Here is a 15,399-nt window from a genome sequence, read left to right on the forward strand (position 1 = left end):
TCAAATCCGATGCATGCGTACTTCGTCCGCGCTGGTTGTGATGGTGCTGCTCGGGTTGTGGTGCTGCTTGGCTTGTGATTGGTCATGTGGTTGCGTGTTGAGTGCTTACTGCGGACAGCGACCATTATGTGTCGTTACACAACTGATGTGTGTGGGTGTGTGTACAGTGATTACGTGCAAAAGGTAAATAATTTCATGAGTTCCAGCACCTTTTTTCTTACAAAAAAAGCACTGTGCAGAAGTAAAGGATTTATGGAATGGGGTGCACATGCTTTTCAGGCCCCAAGGCCCGCATCTGTTGGCAGATGGCAGGCTGAGGGTGATACATCTACACATATATGGTTATATTTTTACACTGCCCAATAGCCGAAGCACATTCATGTGTATACACTGCACAGATCCATGTGCACATGGACTCCCCCATATACAGACATGCAGGTATGCACAAATGCCCACACTCCCCCATGTACACGCGCACACAGTCTTCCTCACTCCGCCTCAAAGTGCAACTGATTAGCTGAATAATAACGGGGAAACTGCTGCCAGGCCTTGACAGCACCGGAGACTACAAAGGGTTGGCAGCTTTAGCTCTAGAGGATGCTAAAAGGGTCAATCTTAGCTTATTCTGAAGCTAAATCTCACCTTTTTGGCACTCTGTGGCCACTTCAGGGTGAGGGGGAGGTGAAGTTTAGATTGGTGTGTTTAGAGCTCTGAAGCTGTTTATTGCTGAAATCCAGTGGTACTTTGCCATTTTCCCCATCCTCCTACAGTTTGCCACAGCAAGGAACTGTGTCCAAGCAAGGCGAAAGTGGTCCTCAGACCTCCTGAGGCGAGACATCTCTCACCTAAAGGTAGAGGCTTGTTGCTGTACTGAGAGACATTAAAGGATAAAGGAGAACACATGGCAATGCAGACAGAACATTGTGTTTGAACATGAGAAGTCCACGGTGAAATCCCGTCAGACAGGCAGACTCACTGAGTGGTCTACTTTACAGGGTTACCATGTCAAAACCGAAAAGCACTCTGAACATTGACAGATGGCTTCCCACCTTTTGCCCTCGTCTGAAAGGACAGATTCCAGCCTGTAAGTCTGGGACTGTAATTTCACTGCATCCTCTTCAATGGATGCCTTTCCTCCAAATCTCAGATCATGAGTGTCGAGGAAACAGGCCAGAAGTTAGTCGGTGGGAAAGCAAGGGCATCCTGCACACAAACAGAGAGAAACTGCTTTGCTCTGCTTTGCTTTGCTTTGCTTTGCTTTGCTTTGCTTTGCTTCCCTTCTTCCAGGACTAAGCCTTGGCACTGAAACAGAAATCAGAAGGCGAGGCAGCGGGAGCTGATCGGAGCTCTCCAGTTCCGACGGATGAAACCCCGGCTTGCTCCATCGCTGCGGCGGCCAACGACGCTCCACTTTTTCTCCGGTCGTGACCGGCAGGGGGCGACGGAGAGCGGAGCAGAGGCCCGGCCCGGCCCGGCCAACGGTACGCCGCTGTGTCACCAGGAGGAAGCCCGCTTCGCTCCTGGTTGTTGTGTACACTTTGGAAAGATCTCCAGGGCACTCGCAACACCCGGAGACAGGCCGAGGCAGGCGGCGGGGCAGGGAAAGGCTGCGCCTCTACTGATCCCGGCGGGGGGACAGCAGAGGCGCCCGAGGCGAGGCGAGGCGTGGACAAGGCGGCAGCTCTCCGGAAAGGGAATGCTGCGGGCTGAAGCGGGGCGCAGTTAACAGGAGCGAGGTTCCGATCATGCCCGTTGCGTGGCGGCGCCGGAGCCTTCCCTCGGGCAGGGGAGCGCCTGCCTTGTTTTCGCCCCGGGAAGCACGGATGTAGCCCGAAATCGACCGGGGAAGGAGGCTCCTCAGCACGTGGCGGCCGCGGCTGTTGGTTCCGCGCCTGAGCGAGCCTCCGCGCAGCGCACCTGCCATGATCATGAAGGAGACGAGCGACTCCAAAGACCAGCAGCTGACGGTGAGTGGAAGTTGCTTCGCCTTTCTTGCTCCCTTTCGCGCAACTTGGAGGAGGAGGAGGAGGTGTTTGGGGGAGCCATGGGATGAGGGAGAAATGACTGCCCACCGCCTGGGGACCAATCATTCAAAGTCCCGCAGGGCTTCCTGAGTGCTCGGGCGAGGAAAATTCAGCACAATACTTTATATTTCCCAGACTATGGGCTTAAAAGGGGGGGAATCTAACGAAGCTGTTTAATACACTGGACTAGGACTGACCTAGTTAACCACTGTGTTGTGTTGGACAGTACCTGAAAATAACAGAGAGGCTTGTGGCACGTGAAAGGCCAACGTATTTATTCTGGCATAAATTTTCTTGAGCTCTGGGCACTTCAGATGCATGAAGTGTTAACCTCAGACTAGCAGGTTTAGATACATCCATCTACCTGAGGTTAACACTTAATGCGCCTTTGTTGATTTTGCTGAAACAGACTGGACGGTGTGGCTGAGAAGGACGACTCAGCATGACTTGTGAGGGTGCTCTCCAGTCTCAAAAGCTCAGTTTCCCCTATCAGAATGGGACTGAGTGCCATCGGCACAGCTGGTCTGGCAGGTTAGCAGCAGGTTAGTAGCACAGCCACCTTTCTGTAGTGGACTTGGCTAAATCCTCTTATGCCCTCGACCTAAGAGGTCAAGGCGTTGTAAACATCTCTCATTACTTATAATGACCCAGGGCAGGACATCTGCCTGAGTTCTCCCCAGTACCTCTCTCAGCAGGGGTGCTCCCAGCTAGTCACTATACAGATGATGGGGTTAACCATCATCCGTATAGTACTGCTGAAGAAAATTCGGATGTATCCTAACAGAGAATCTTGCCCAGTTGTTCTTTGTGGGCAATCTGTGACTGTAGTTTTGTGTATCCGGTATGTATCTTTAAACACACTGTGCAGTCTGATGTATATGACCGGATATTTGGACAAGGAGTAGAGAAGGGCTGTTCTGGCTTGAAGACACAGATGCTGTTAAATAGAGCATAAGTTAACAGGCACATCAGGAAATCACACTGGTAATCAATATTTAGATACTCAGGCTTCTGTTGTACTGTACATACAATCTCTTCCGCATTTATGAACATTATAGTAATGACTGCACCATGTACTCACATAAATGGGCAACCTGGAACTTCCAATATAAATATTCTAAATGAATGCATGCATTGTGCAAGATAATTCTCCTTAAGAAAACCCCAGTTAGCTGAAATTCCAGCTTATTTAGGAAAATTCTCGTGGAAGGTATTGTGTTTGAACATATATGAACAAGGTTCTGGTCATACGTAATCACTCTCTCCATTTTCCATACTTTGCATTTCCTGGCTGCTTTCGAGTGGCCCTATGGCTTAAGGTGGGTGATGTGTACACGTACAACAAACGGAATGAATTAGGGTTGAGAGAGGGGGTTTTAAAATGGTGCGTGGATACAAGCAGTGTTTCATGAGAGCAACCTGTGATGCTGTATTAAGTGGATTTGGGAAGTGAAAAGGCATCTTAAGCAGCATTTCCAGAGCTGCCAAAGGAAGAAACAACCACATATTGCAGACAGAACAACACATAGCTGTAAGGGCTGGTTTCTCCAGCAACAGCTGGTATTTAATTTTCTATTAACTTAACAGCTTCTAAAATACATAGGCACACTTTTGCCTGAACTTGTACCTTTTTGGGGCTCTCTCCTCGAAACCTTTCCTTCAGATTTCAGATATCAGGTTATGAAAGAGGAGAATGCACTCTGCATGTGCTTAGGGGTACTTTCTTCAAGGGGACAACCCCTCCATTGAAATAAGCCCCGGGGTGGCTCCCTGCTCAACTGAAGTCCCAGAAGTGATTTCAGACAAGACAGCAGGCATCAGGGGGCAACATCTGGCTTTGTTGGCACTTGCACGGTAAAGAGCAGGTATTTCGGTGTGCAAACAGCTCAAGTCACTGAACATCTTGCAGCTTCAGGCTGTTGGCTTTAGAGGGCGAGTGGGGAAAAGAAATGAACCTCGTGGGCTCATGTGGCTGAAGCGACTTCTGTTGATCCATGGCTTGGTAGTGTGTGAAGCGGAGACGCTGCTCTCGGAGCGGTGTTTCCTTTCTTCCAGGAAAAATACTGTAATTGTCTGTGTGCGGCTGCCTGCCAGGCCTGCAAGAGGCACAGTTGGTTGCCTCTCCAGTGGCAGATGTTACCTCAGGTGAAGCATACTGGGCAGGGAGCAGTTGGAAGAAATTGACCAGAAGTGGACTGAGTCAAATTTAGAAGCAGAAGGAACGTCTTCCATGTATTGTGCCTCTGAGTGGCCATGACAGGGAGGGCTGCCATAAAGGTAGGCACTGCGTCTGTCTCTCCCTCCTTTCCTACTTTGCTAGCAGCAGGATATCTCTGTAGCTCATCCATCTCCTCTGTGTGTTCTAGGTGGCGCTTCGCATACGGCCGATCAGCATGGTAGAGCTGGAGGAAGGAGCCACGCTGATCGCCCACAAAGTGGATGACCAGGTAACAAGACTTTCATGAAGGGGCAGGAAGGGCACTCTGTAAGGGGTGGCTCTTGAGTGAGCTTGTGAACTGGGCTTTGAAATCCAGAATCAAAGCGAGCTTCAGGAAGTGATTGGATAATGGGGCCGTTTGTTAATCTAAACATGCACAAAAGCATCCCGTGAGACACTTTGCTGACAACCAGGGCAATCTGAAGTTTCAGTGCACAGGCGGCAAGGGGTGCTACCTCTTTGCATAATGAGAACTGCTGTGGGTCTGGTCAGCTTTCCAAACTGTAAGTTGTGGCAACTCATCCCGGAGGTAAGGCTGGCACTGGTTGATTGGGGAGAAAAAGGCATTCACAATATACAAAACTAGGAAAGTGCTTTTTGCCGTTTGTCTATTTAGTCCACTGTGGTTTACCCCAGCCTTCCCCAGTCCAGTGTCCCCCAGATTTTTTGGACTGCAGCTCTCTTCAGTTTCTACCAGTGAGTCCAATGGTCAGGGATGATAGGAGTTGCAGTCTAAAACATCTGGAGGGCACCCAATTGGGGAAGAGTGGTCTGGCATCAATTTTTCAGGGCCTTAGGCAAAAGTCTTCTTGATCACGAGTGACTTGATTCTTTGAACTGGAGGTGCCAAAGATTAAGTATGGGGTCCGTTTGCATCCAAAGCACGCCCTCTGCAGTACTGCTTGCAAAGCAGATGCCACCCACACGGATCCCTCTTGAGCTGAGTGGAGGCTTTATTCCTAGCATCCTCCATGCTGGAGCTTCTTGTTCCCCACTTCCTGTGCTCTGTATGATTCGTTTGAGAGTGATTAAATTTCTATTTCATGTGCTCTGTGGTTCGGGTTTGGCACTGAAAACAGGCTGGCCCTTGGTTCAAATGAGACTCTGGTGGTGGAGGCACTGATGGATGTTAAAGCGGGTGGGAAGGAGGAATGCTGGAGGTGTCACAATACCAGGACTGACAATTGCCATGCCAGAGGAGGGAGCCGGGATGCCAATTTTTTTTTTTAAGTCAGTGAGCTATGAATGAGAGGCCTCAAAAGGAAAAAGACATGAAGCACTGTGCGTGTTTGAGCCCAGGTAGCTGGAATGATCTAGACCAGTGATGGTGAACCTTTTAGAGACCGAGTGCCCAAACTGCAACCCAAAACTCACTTATTTATCGCAAAGCGCCAACACTGCAATAAAACCTGAATTCTGAGGTTTTAGTTTAGAAAAAACAACTCATACATTAACATCTTTTGTCTTAAAAGAAAAACACAATAACAGAACTTTCAATGATACAAACAGCTTTTTATTGAAAGGTAAAAGTTTGCATTTGGCGTGCTTTTGCACAGTTAATGTGATCTTTGCCGTTGTATGCATGCTGATAATTTGTCAAACCTTGGCTCAAATATGCTGGGGGGACAACATAACATTAAAAGAATTTTAGTCTCTTAATTAGAACATCTCTTTGTTAAATTTTAGATATTAAATTTCAATTTTTCATAAGAAAACTCAAAGCTAAAATCTTGTGTTAATAAAAATGAATGTATTAAAACTCACAGCCAGTCCAAGCAAATGTGTGTGTGTGTGTGTGTGTGTGTGTATCCTTGGCAGTGCACTGACTGGCCATGTGAAAGCTCAGATGAGTTGCGGCTAATGAGTCGCATCTCGTGACGTCATCACCTGGTGCCGCTACTCCTTTCCGAGTATGCGCATAGTCCCTATGTGCGCTGTTATCCGATGCTCGGCTGCTGGAGCGATGCTGGGGCGACTTGGCTCACATGCCAACAGAGGGGGCTGTCTGCCCACTGTGGCACGCGTGCCATAGGTTCACCACCACTGATCTAGATCAATGTTTTCCAGACTTCCTGTCTGTGGAAAGAACTTTACAACATGTTTACTTGCAGTGGAGTCTCTTGGGTCTTTGCAGTGGCTTCTGGGGTGCACTGTAAGACACACTTTTGGTTCATGTCAGGCTTGGCTGCTGCCATGATGAATGGTGTGTCTGTCTTTCAGAGAAGATTACTATTGCACGCACGCGCACACACAATCCTGAAGTAAAGTTACTTGATTTGTGTGATTAAAGATCTTAGCAGCCCTTTGCACTGAAAGTCTTGGGTGACCTAAAGGACAATTCTTCCTCAGTGAGATGGATGATGACAGATAGATAGGTGTTGTTGATGACGATAGATAGATAGATAGATAGATAGATAGATAGATAGATAGACAGACCCACTGAAGTAGATAGATGGGCAGGTAGGCAGAGGTCTAGCCATGTTTCTCAGCATTCTAGGATGCTTAGCAATAATGAATGGTGTCAATAGTTCCAGAAATCAGAGTAACCATTTGTGTCCTTCTGACAAAAATAATAGTTGCCAAGAGCATCCTTCTCAAAGGCAGTGCATGTTCCATATATCTTTGCAATCTGTAATACAGGTACTAATGGGACAGTGTTTTACACTGTGTCGTGTACAAATGGGCCAGGTAGTGGGGAGGAAACCCAGATGCAAATGCAATGTCATTTCATTGGGTATATGGGTCAAATAGAAGCAAAGTAATAATGATGTAATATCAGTAGCCAATACCATAATATCTTTTCAGTTAACAGCCAGTGAGAACAATATGTTTTAAAAAGTGGCCACAAAATGAACTAGACATCTAACTTTCAGAAGGGAATTTCATAGGTTAGGGGACACCAGTGAGAAGACCCTATCTTTAGTAAAAGCTGTAGCAACAGCAATTTTTAATTAATTACTTTAAAGATTTCAGTATATGCAATTCTTACATTAAAATAAAGAAATGGTAAGGAGTGGAATCATGTGGTATCCTTTACTTTTGCATCTGCTTTTTGCCTATCAAGGGCAGACAACTTCTATTGTCTTAAAAGCCAATCTCAACCTATTTGCTAGGCTTGGGGGAGAATTTTGATAAGAAATTACAAAATTCACACTTCTTGAATCAATAGGTGAATTGAAGCACAATTCATTATTCATACTTCTCAGATTTTTGCAGTGCAGTTACCCAGAAAAAAGGAGTGGGAGAGAAATACAAAACTGCATGTGTTGGGAGAAATTGCTTAGAAAAAATACTGAAAGCATTATATTAAGGAAAACTGCTTGCAAAAATGTTTATGTTAAGAAAAATACATATTTTAGAAAATGCAAACAAAAATGTATACAATTTCATACAAACTATTTGTGTAAGTTATGACTTGATGTGAGAATGAATGTACAGTTGGAAAAAAGAGAAACTTAGGCAAACTCATGTGAACAAGTCCATCCAGCCCTATTCCTTCACCCTCCCTCCTTTCAATACCGTTGCCTCATCTTGCTCTTTTCCACTCTCTCTTGGCCTTTGCCTTCTTGTTAAATGATTGTTTCACTTCTGCGGTCTCTCCAGAGCAGGTTGAGGGAGATCTACCAGGAAGGCCAGATGAGGCTGGGGTTATGCAGGCACAGATTGGAGTCACTCCCCTAGATGTTGAGGAGCTTCTCAGGGCCCTGGATGTTACTAAGGCGCCAGGTCCTGAGGGGTTACACCCGGGAATTGGCAGGGGTACTTCAGGAATTGAACGGGGTACTCTCGCATCTGTTGAGCTTCAGTTTTGAGGCCTCATGGAAAATGGAAGATGTTCTAGAGGATTGGAGGGTGGTGCCAGTGATCCTCATCTTCAAAAAGGGTACCAGAGGGGACAAGGGGAATTACAGGCCAGTTAGGCTTATGTCCATTCTGGGAAAGACAATGGAAATGCTTATAATAGGGAAAACTCTAGAAGCCCTAGATAGGGAAGGGAGGTTGGCAGCCATGCAACATGGCTTCCACAAAAGTAGGTCCTTCCAGATAAACCTTGTGGAATTCTGTGAGAAGGTTTTGAGGTGGCTAGACAGAGGGGGCCTGGTGGATGTGGTTTACTTGGATTTCGGCAGGGCCTTTGACAAGGTGCCACATGATATCCTGGTTGAGAAATTGATGAGCTTCAGGATAGGTTGATGCACTGTCCGATGGATTAGGGCATGGTTGATGGACCACAAGCAGAGGGTGACTGACTATCAGTGGGGAATCATCAGGATGGTTGACCTGGCTCACCAGGACTCACTTCTGGGACTGATTCTGTTCAACCTTTTTTATCAGTGACTTCTTCATTTTGGGACCAGGTTTATAGGAAATTCTCTCACCATGGTTTCAAAGAAAGGGTAAAAGCTAGAATGGAATTGATTCCCATATGTAAGTGCACTGGTAAATGAAGATTTCATGCTTACTCAGTGTTGGCAGAGCTGCTGGCATCTTTCAAATTTATGAAATAAGTGAAGTTAACTAAAAATGAATTCTGGCTGGCTTTGGATGCATACAGCTGCAGTGTGGCCCTTCTCGTATAAAATGTCTAATGTGGCAGGGTTGATCAGAAAGATGACTTCCATGCTAATCTCAGAGGACTCAAATCCCTTCAGCATGCCAAGGAAAGCTCCACTTCTGGCCCATCTCATATGTGCTTCCAGTTTCACAGCCCACCAATATTTTACCCACAACTCCACAGCCCATGAATCTTGATGTTCTGCACCAATGTTCACATTGCCCCAGCTTCACTTTTGCCGGCTTCTATAGCTTCTCACAAGATTTCCCTAAGCCTTTAGCTCTCATGCTTCCACCTCCTGCTTCCTTCTACCTCCTTCTTTCCAATTGGGTGACCAATTCTGGGCTACACATTACAAGAGGGACATAGCAAGGTTGGAATCAGTTCAGTGCAGGGTCACAAGGAGGGTAGCCAGATTGTGAGGATGCCGTATGAGATGAGACTGAGGGAACTGGGACTTTTCAGCTTGCAGAAGAGGAGGCTGTGAGGGATCTTATAGCAACATACAGGTATGAGAAGGGTGTCACAAAGTAGAGGGTCATGACCTTTTCTCCCCTACGGTAGAGGGGTGGATGTGTTCCTATAGGGAAAGCTAAAGGAACCAGGTTTTAAGTTGGATGTCAGGAAGTACTTCCTGATGGTTAGGACCCCTAGGATATGAATTGGGAGGTGGTAGAGACCCCATCAGTGAGGGCATTCAAGGAAAGATTGGACACCCACATGTTGGACATTATATGAGAGAACTGGCTTGTGCCAGGGGTCAGACTAGATGGCCCAGGAGCTCCCTTCTGACTTCCTATGTTTCTTTGTTTCTCCAGCTACCATTTTGAGCTTCACAGAGCCGCACCTGGGTAAAGGCCCTATCATTAATGAACACTGGATGTTCCTCATTGATCAAAAATGCTGCATTTCCATTGGGTTTCTCATGGATGCCTCTCTGCTAATGCCTCTTAAACTTTGCTTCTGTCCAGAGCACAGCAAGGAGGAGCTGCCACTAAACACACTGGGAAATGTGTCTCATTAGCAGCTGCTAAGTAGGCAGGCTTGGTTCCCTTTGTTAGAAGGCAAAATAGGGGTGTTCATTAGAAGGATGTTCCTCACTCCCCTGGAGAGTCGCTGGGAAGAGCTGACTGACTGACCCAGCAGGCTTGGCTCCCGAGGCCCAGACAATCCCCCGCGGGAGGCAAGCCCTGTGCCCGGAGCTGTATTTGTTATGACTGAGGGATTGCATCAGGTCTCTCAATAATCCAGGACTTAGTGTGATTTTGTAAAAGAGGGGTAGAGGCAGAGACGGATGATATTTTATCAGAAACAGCTTAAAAGTGGGACGGTATACTCAGGCCTGTATATATACAGGGTATATATACTCAGTATACCCAAACTGTTTGCTGCGTGAGGCAAAGGCAAGGTGGGGCTTCCCCAGCACTCCATCCCACATTTCATGTTCAGAAGCCCCCCAGACTGGCAGTTGAACGAACAACAGCACAGCATCCTCCGCTGCAGCTGAGTGCAGTGGGTTACCTTAGGGAACTCAGGACAGATGCTGCTGTATCCATTCCTGCCCCGCGGCATCCGCTGCCCGCGTCAACCACCTCTCCCCGCCTTCTCAGGCAAGCCCTGCTCTGTATGTTCATTTTCTTGCAGGTTTGCATACACAGATTTTGCAGGGGGGGTGTTATTGTAATGAGGTGATGCTGAGACAAAAGGAATGTATGATATGGTGGCAAGCTAACTTCTGCCCCTTAAATCACTTTGAGCTCTCTGCTTCTCTTCCATAATGAAGACATACTCCTAAATCTTGTCTCCTTCTACCCATCCTTAAACTGGAGCTGCACATTTCTGCCTGTCCCCTCTGAGTAATCACTTGTGACTGTAATTCAATCATGTCAACCAGAAGATAAATAAAGGCAATAATTACAGAGTTTCTGAGACTTCAAGAAAACAAAAGTACATCATTCATGATTTTGCAAGGAATAGAAATGAAAAAATAAAGCTTTCAAATGAACTGTTCTCTTTGAAAAATGTTAGCAATTGGATTTGGCCATTAGAATAACAATAATTATAGAAATCAACAGTATATGTACTATTATTTGCAGTGGTTCCAGACGAGGCCTCCTAGCACAACCATCAAAAGACATTGTGCTGTTGTTCCTTCTTTTCCTCCTTAAGAGGTTTATTTATTTATTTTTCATTGTAAGGAACAAGACAGACACGGTGGAGAAACATAGTGACTAGATTCCCTTTAAATTTATGTGAATGGGTCAGGGAGATTACACAATAGCAGCGTTGTCAGGCAAAACAGTGACAAAGCCCTAAAAGTGGTATTTCTGCCTTTTAGGAGGTGGGAGGGGGACCATACAAAAACCTGGAAACAACCACTTGATTAGTGGTTGGAAGGCATGAGACCAGGAAAAGGGGGCATGGACACCTGGAAATGCTAGACAGCTGGATTTGGACCCCTGCATGGTTATATTTGACCCCCAGGCCTGAGGGTATGTGCTCTGGCCTGCAGGAAGGCTGCTTGTTTATTGGTCTGTGTCTATTTCACTGCATGTGTACGAGGCAGAAAGGCCTAATGGGCCGGAGTTCCCATTGCACATCCACAGCATGATGTTGGGGCAAAAATCGCGTGTGTGTTAATCTCCTAGAACAGCCGGTGTGAAACTGTTGTACATGGAAGTGATGTCCATAGAGGAACCCACAGTGCGTGAAGCGGTAGGCAAGGGTCTGGTAGGCAAGGGGTAGGACGGCAATGATGTTAAATACACTGACGCCGCTAAGAGGCAACTGTCTGCTAACAGTCCCTCCCAGTCCCTGCGCCTCACAGAGTCCTTCGCTTTGACCTTCAGCTGCTTTTCCTCTCTGTGGCAACAGTGCAGGGCAGACTGACGGAGGGACTAGGGCTCTTTGAAAGGCAGGCGCTGGCTGCAGATTGTGCGAGCAGATAAGGAGTTTCTGTTGCTCACTGCGGTTATGCCTGATCCCCCAGTGCTACAGCATGAAGGGGTCCCTCCCTTTCTCCTAGATCCAAGGTTGCCGTGGAGACAGCCTCCCTCGTTGCCCCATCCAGCTGAGGACAATGCTTTATAGGCCATGCCAGCAAATTGTTTATGGGAGTGATTTGTCGTCATGACAATAATGCACTGCAGTCAAAAGCTGGGAGGGGGGCAGATTAAATGCTAAAAAGGAACAAATCTAGAGCTCTTTCTGGGGTATGATACTAGTGGAGGGATTCCTAGAGATCCTTTTAAACACATGTACACACACACAACCACGCTACCTCTGTTGTGTGTACAAGTTTCCCCACAGGCTTACTGACCCCTGCTCTTGCCACTGGCCAGGGTAAAAGTTTAGTCAGAACTCCTTTTAGGGTGTGCAAAGTAAATGGAACAGAGTCTGTCTGCCCATTGTCTCAAAGCCCAGGGCACATAAAGCATGTTAGTTATCTAACCTCTCTTTTCCTAATCATCAAAAGTCAGGGCAATTCAATTAAAAATCTTTCTCTCTCCCCAGAAGAGGGAGATCGCTGTCAAGAGGCTGTGCTGGCTAGCAGGCAGGCCTGTCTCCTGGCACTTTCCATCTTCCAAATTAACCCCTGGCTGTGGCATTAGGACTTCCCAGGCCTGAACTCTCTCTCCTGCCACCCAGGGAGAAAACTTCATTGGCAGATGCTGTCTTCTCAGTTTGCTCTGCCATCCTTTCCAGATAGAGGAGAGCAACTAGTCCTGTTCCATTTGTGTTTTATTAATTGAATTGTGCACACGTTTTAATTTCCCTGTTGCCCAACAGAGAGAACAACCTGTAACAAGCACAGGTGGAAAAAACAACCTCCCTCCCAACATTGAGATGCTTTATAAACTGGCCAGATGGCAAACATATCCTCACATGCCCCCATCCCACATCCACGGGATTATTCTGAGGTTTAGCTAAGTGTGATCTGAGGAGAGTTGGCTGTAACAAGGGGTTCCTCATTTCCCAGCCTCATTGCAGAATTTGTATAAATCATTCATTGTGCCCTACAAATTGTGATGCACCCAGAAAGAAATTCTGAAGTAGCAGCAATAAAAGATCTAGAAACATAGAAACACAGCAAGTCAGAAGGGGTCTCCCAGGCCATCTAGTCTGACCTCCGGCACCAGCCAGCTCCGCTCAAGTCATGCCTACCATGTGCACATCCAGCCTATCCTTGAACACCCACACCGATGGGGCCTCAACCACCTCCCGGGGAAGCCCATTCCACACCCTCGGGGTCCTGACTGTCAGGAAGTGCTTCCTGGCATCCAAATGGAACCGTGGCTCCCTGAGCTTTGCTCCATTAGAGTGCGTCCTGCCTTCCTCTGCAGGGGAGAACAGGTCTCTACCCATCTCCATGTGACATCCCCTCACGTACCTGTATGTCACCAACAGATCCCCTCAGTGAGTCTCCTCTTCTCCAGGCTGAAGAGACCCAGTTCTCTCAGTCTCGCCTCATGCCCATCCCTGCAAAGCGGCCACCAACCTTGTAGCTCCTACGCTGCACTGACTCTAACCCGGCTATATCCTTACTGTAATGAGGGGCCCAAAACTGAGTCTAACAATAACATGGACAAGCTTTTCCGTGCCTTTTCTCCAGTCTTCTGGTAGCTGAGCTGAATTAAAATTGGAGTCACAGTTTGGTGTGATGCTCCAAAAAGTTTTCTTTTGTAGAAGTAGCAGAGTAGGAATTAACCACCATAAGAGGAGCCTTGACTTTGGAATTCCTTGTGTTTCTTCTTCCTTGTAGTCTTCACGCAATGATCATTTACTGACCACTCTAGTTTAGTTTAGTTTAGTTTAGTTTAGTTCAATTCACTTGAATTTCTTCTTTCATGTTATGCTTTACTTGTGACAACACTGTTAATTCCTAAAGCTGTGTAACCTGTCGAAGAAATGCACACATATGTGAACACACACACACGATCAAAAAAAGGCTCATCTTATGCATTTTCTAAGTCCGTGGTAAGATCAAAGAAATGGCTTATGCAGCAAAAGGATACAGCAGGGAATCATTCTATGATGTTCGTGCACTGGGAGCTGTTGAATGATCCAGTGGAATTGGATACAGTAGGATTAGCTGCCACTGGGACAAGGTTAGGTCAGACCAATGACTCACTAAGGGGGGCATAGGCCACCTCCTCTGTAAATAGGGGGGATCTGCTTTGGCATCCCCCAGGAGGCTGGCCATAGCACACAGTTTAGAGATTTTTTTCCCCTAGATGTCCTCCCCTTTGCATCGGAACTGGGAAGCACAAACACACACGCACGCACACACACGTGCAGCATTTTATTATGCCTGCAAGATTTCCTTCCCTGCACTGACAATCCATCTTCCTAAACATCATGCTTTGCCTTTAGCAGCTGCAACTGGTGAAGTTTCTGGCATGGATATGTATTGGCAGGATAACACTTTGCCTGTTGCCTTGCTATCTGATTGCTGCTGGTAAAATACGGATCTTGTCTCTGTCCTAGAAAGTAAGTGAATGAGAAAGAAAAAGCGAACGAACAAAAGAAAGACTCCCCATTTACAAATGTCCTTCACAGTAGTGGGTCACCTTCCTTCTTCAGATCCTCTGCTCAAGGCTTGGGACAAGGCCACACAGAGGCTCAATTGTCCAATTAAAGTGATGGGGCTGGCCAGATGGATTTTTGGCAGTTCACAAAGCTCCCATTAATGCCCACTGAAACAATGTGCCGATTCTCTGGGCACAATGGGCAAGACAGCTGCCAACAGTTTCACCTGAAACAGGAGTACCATTCAGATCTAAGTGCTGGGGAAAGAACAGGAGCATGAGAGGAGAGATGGGGACACATCCATAGCCTTGACAAAACCTTTCTGTGGTAGGAGCTGGCATCATTGCAGTGCGCAAACACGGAGCAAATCCGAACAGAGCCATGCTCCTTTTCTGGAGTTGCAGCACACGCATGCTGCCCTTCTGTATTCCCAGCCCTGATAGCACGGGATGGGAGAAACCTCCACTTGAGACCCTAGAGAGCAACAAACAGACAAAGCCAGATGGAGAAATAATATGCCTAAGTAAAGAGTTGGGTTGCCAAGCTTTAGCTTAGCTTTTGAAATTGTTTTAAGGGACAATCCTATGTGTGGTTAGACTGAAAAAAGTCCTACAGTGCAGCATGCCCTAGCCAGCTATGCTGATTGGTGCATGCAGGGAGTTGTAGGACATTTTTCTGTCTAAATTGCCTAGGATTGTGCCCTAAAATTGAGTTAGGTTTTTAAATGCTGTGTTAATACTTTATTAATTTATTATATTTATATCCCACCTTTCTCCCATTGTGAAACTCAAAGGTGGCTGCCTGCAGTTCTCAGGTGATCCCCCGTCCAGGCTCAGACCTGCTTAGCTTCAACAATGGTGGATTCCTTGTGTGCTTCCAGACCATACTCTGGGCCCTACTTTATGAAGTATTTTACTTTTTAAATATTTCATTATGCTGTTCTATTGTACGCCTTGTTAGGTTTCAAAAAGGCAGTACAGAAATCCTTTATATAAATAACAAACAATACAGCCCAATAGCTTTTGATCAAAATGAACATCTACAACTGATTTTTGATCTTTGTTGAATGTATG

The 15,399-nt window shown here is 46.6% G+C and overlaps 1 protein-coding gene across 1 annotated transcript in view; it reads left to right on the top strand.

The window, feature by feature from the left end:
• The first annotated feature begins 1,922 nt into the window (after window positions 1–1,922).
• KIF19 (kinesin family member 19) overlaps window positions 1,923–15,399 on the top strand; it is a 41,434-nt gene continuing 27,957 nt past the window's right edge. The window contains exons 1-2 of the mRNA XM_044416942.1: window positions 1,923–1,967; window positions 4,391–4,471. Coding sequence (XP_044272877.1) covers window positions 1,923–1,967; window positions 4,391–4,471 — 126 coding nt within the window. The remainder of the gene's footprint in view (window positions 1,968–4,390; window positions 4,472–15,399) is intronic.

This window comes from Varanus komodoensis, unplaced genomic scaffold (genome assembly GCF_004798865.1).
Source record: "Varanus komodoensis strain SLA01 unplaced genomic scaffold, ASM479886v1 scaffold84, whole genome shotgun sequence".
Lineage (NCBI taxonomy): Eukaryota > Metazoa > Chordata > Lepidosauria > Squamata > Varanidae > Varanus > Varanus komodoensis.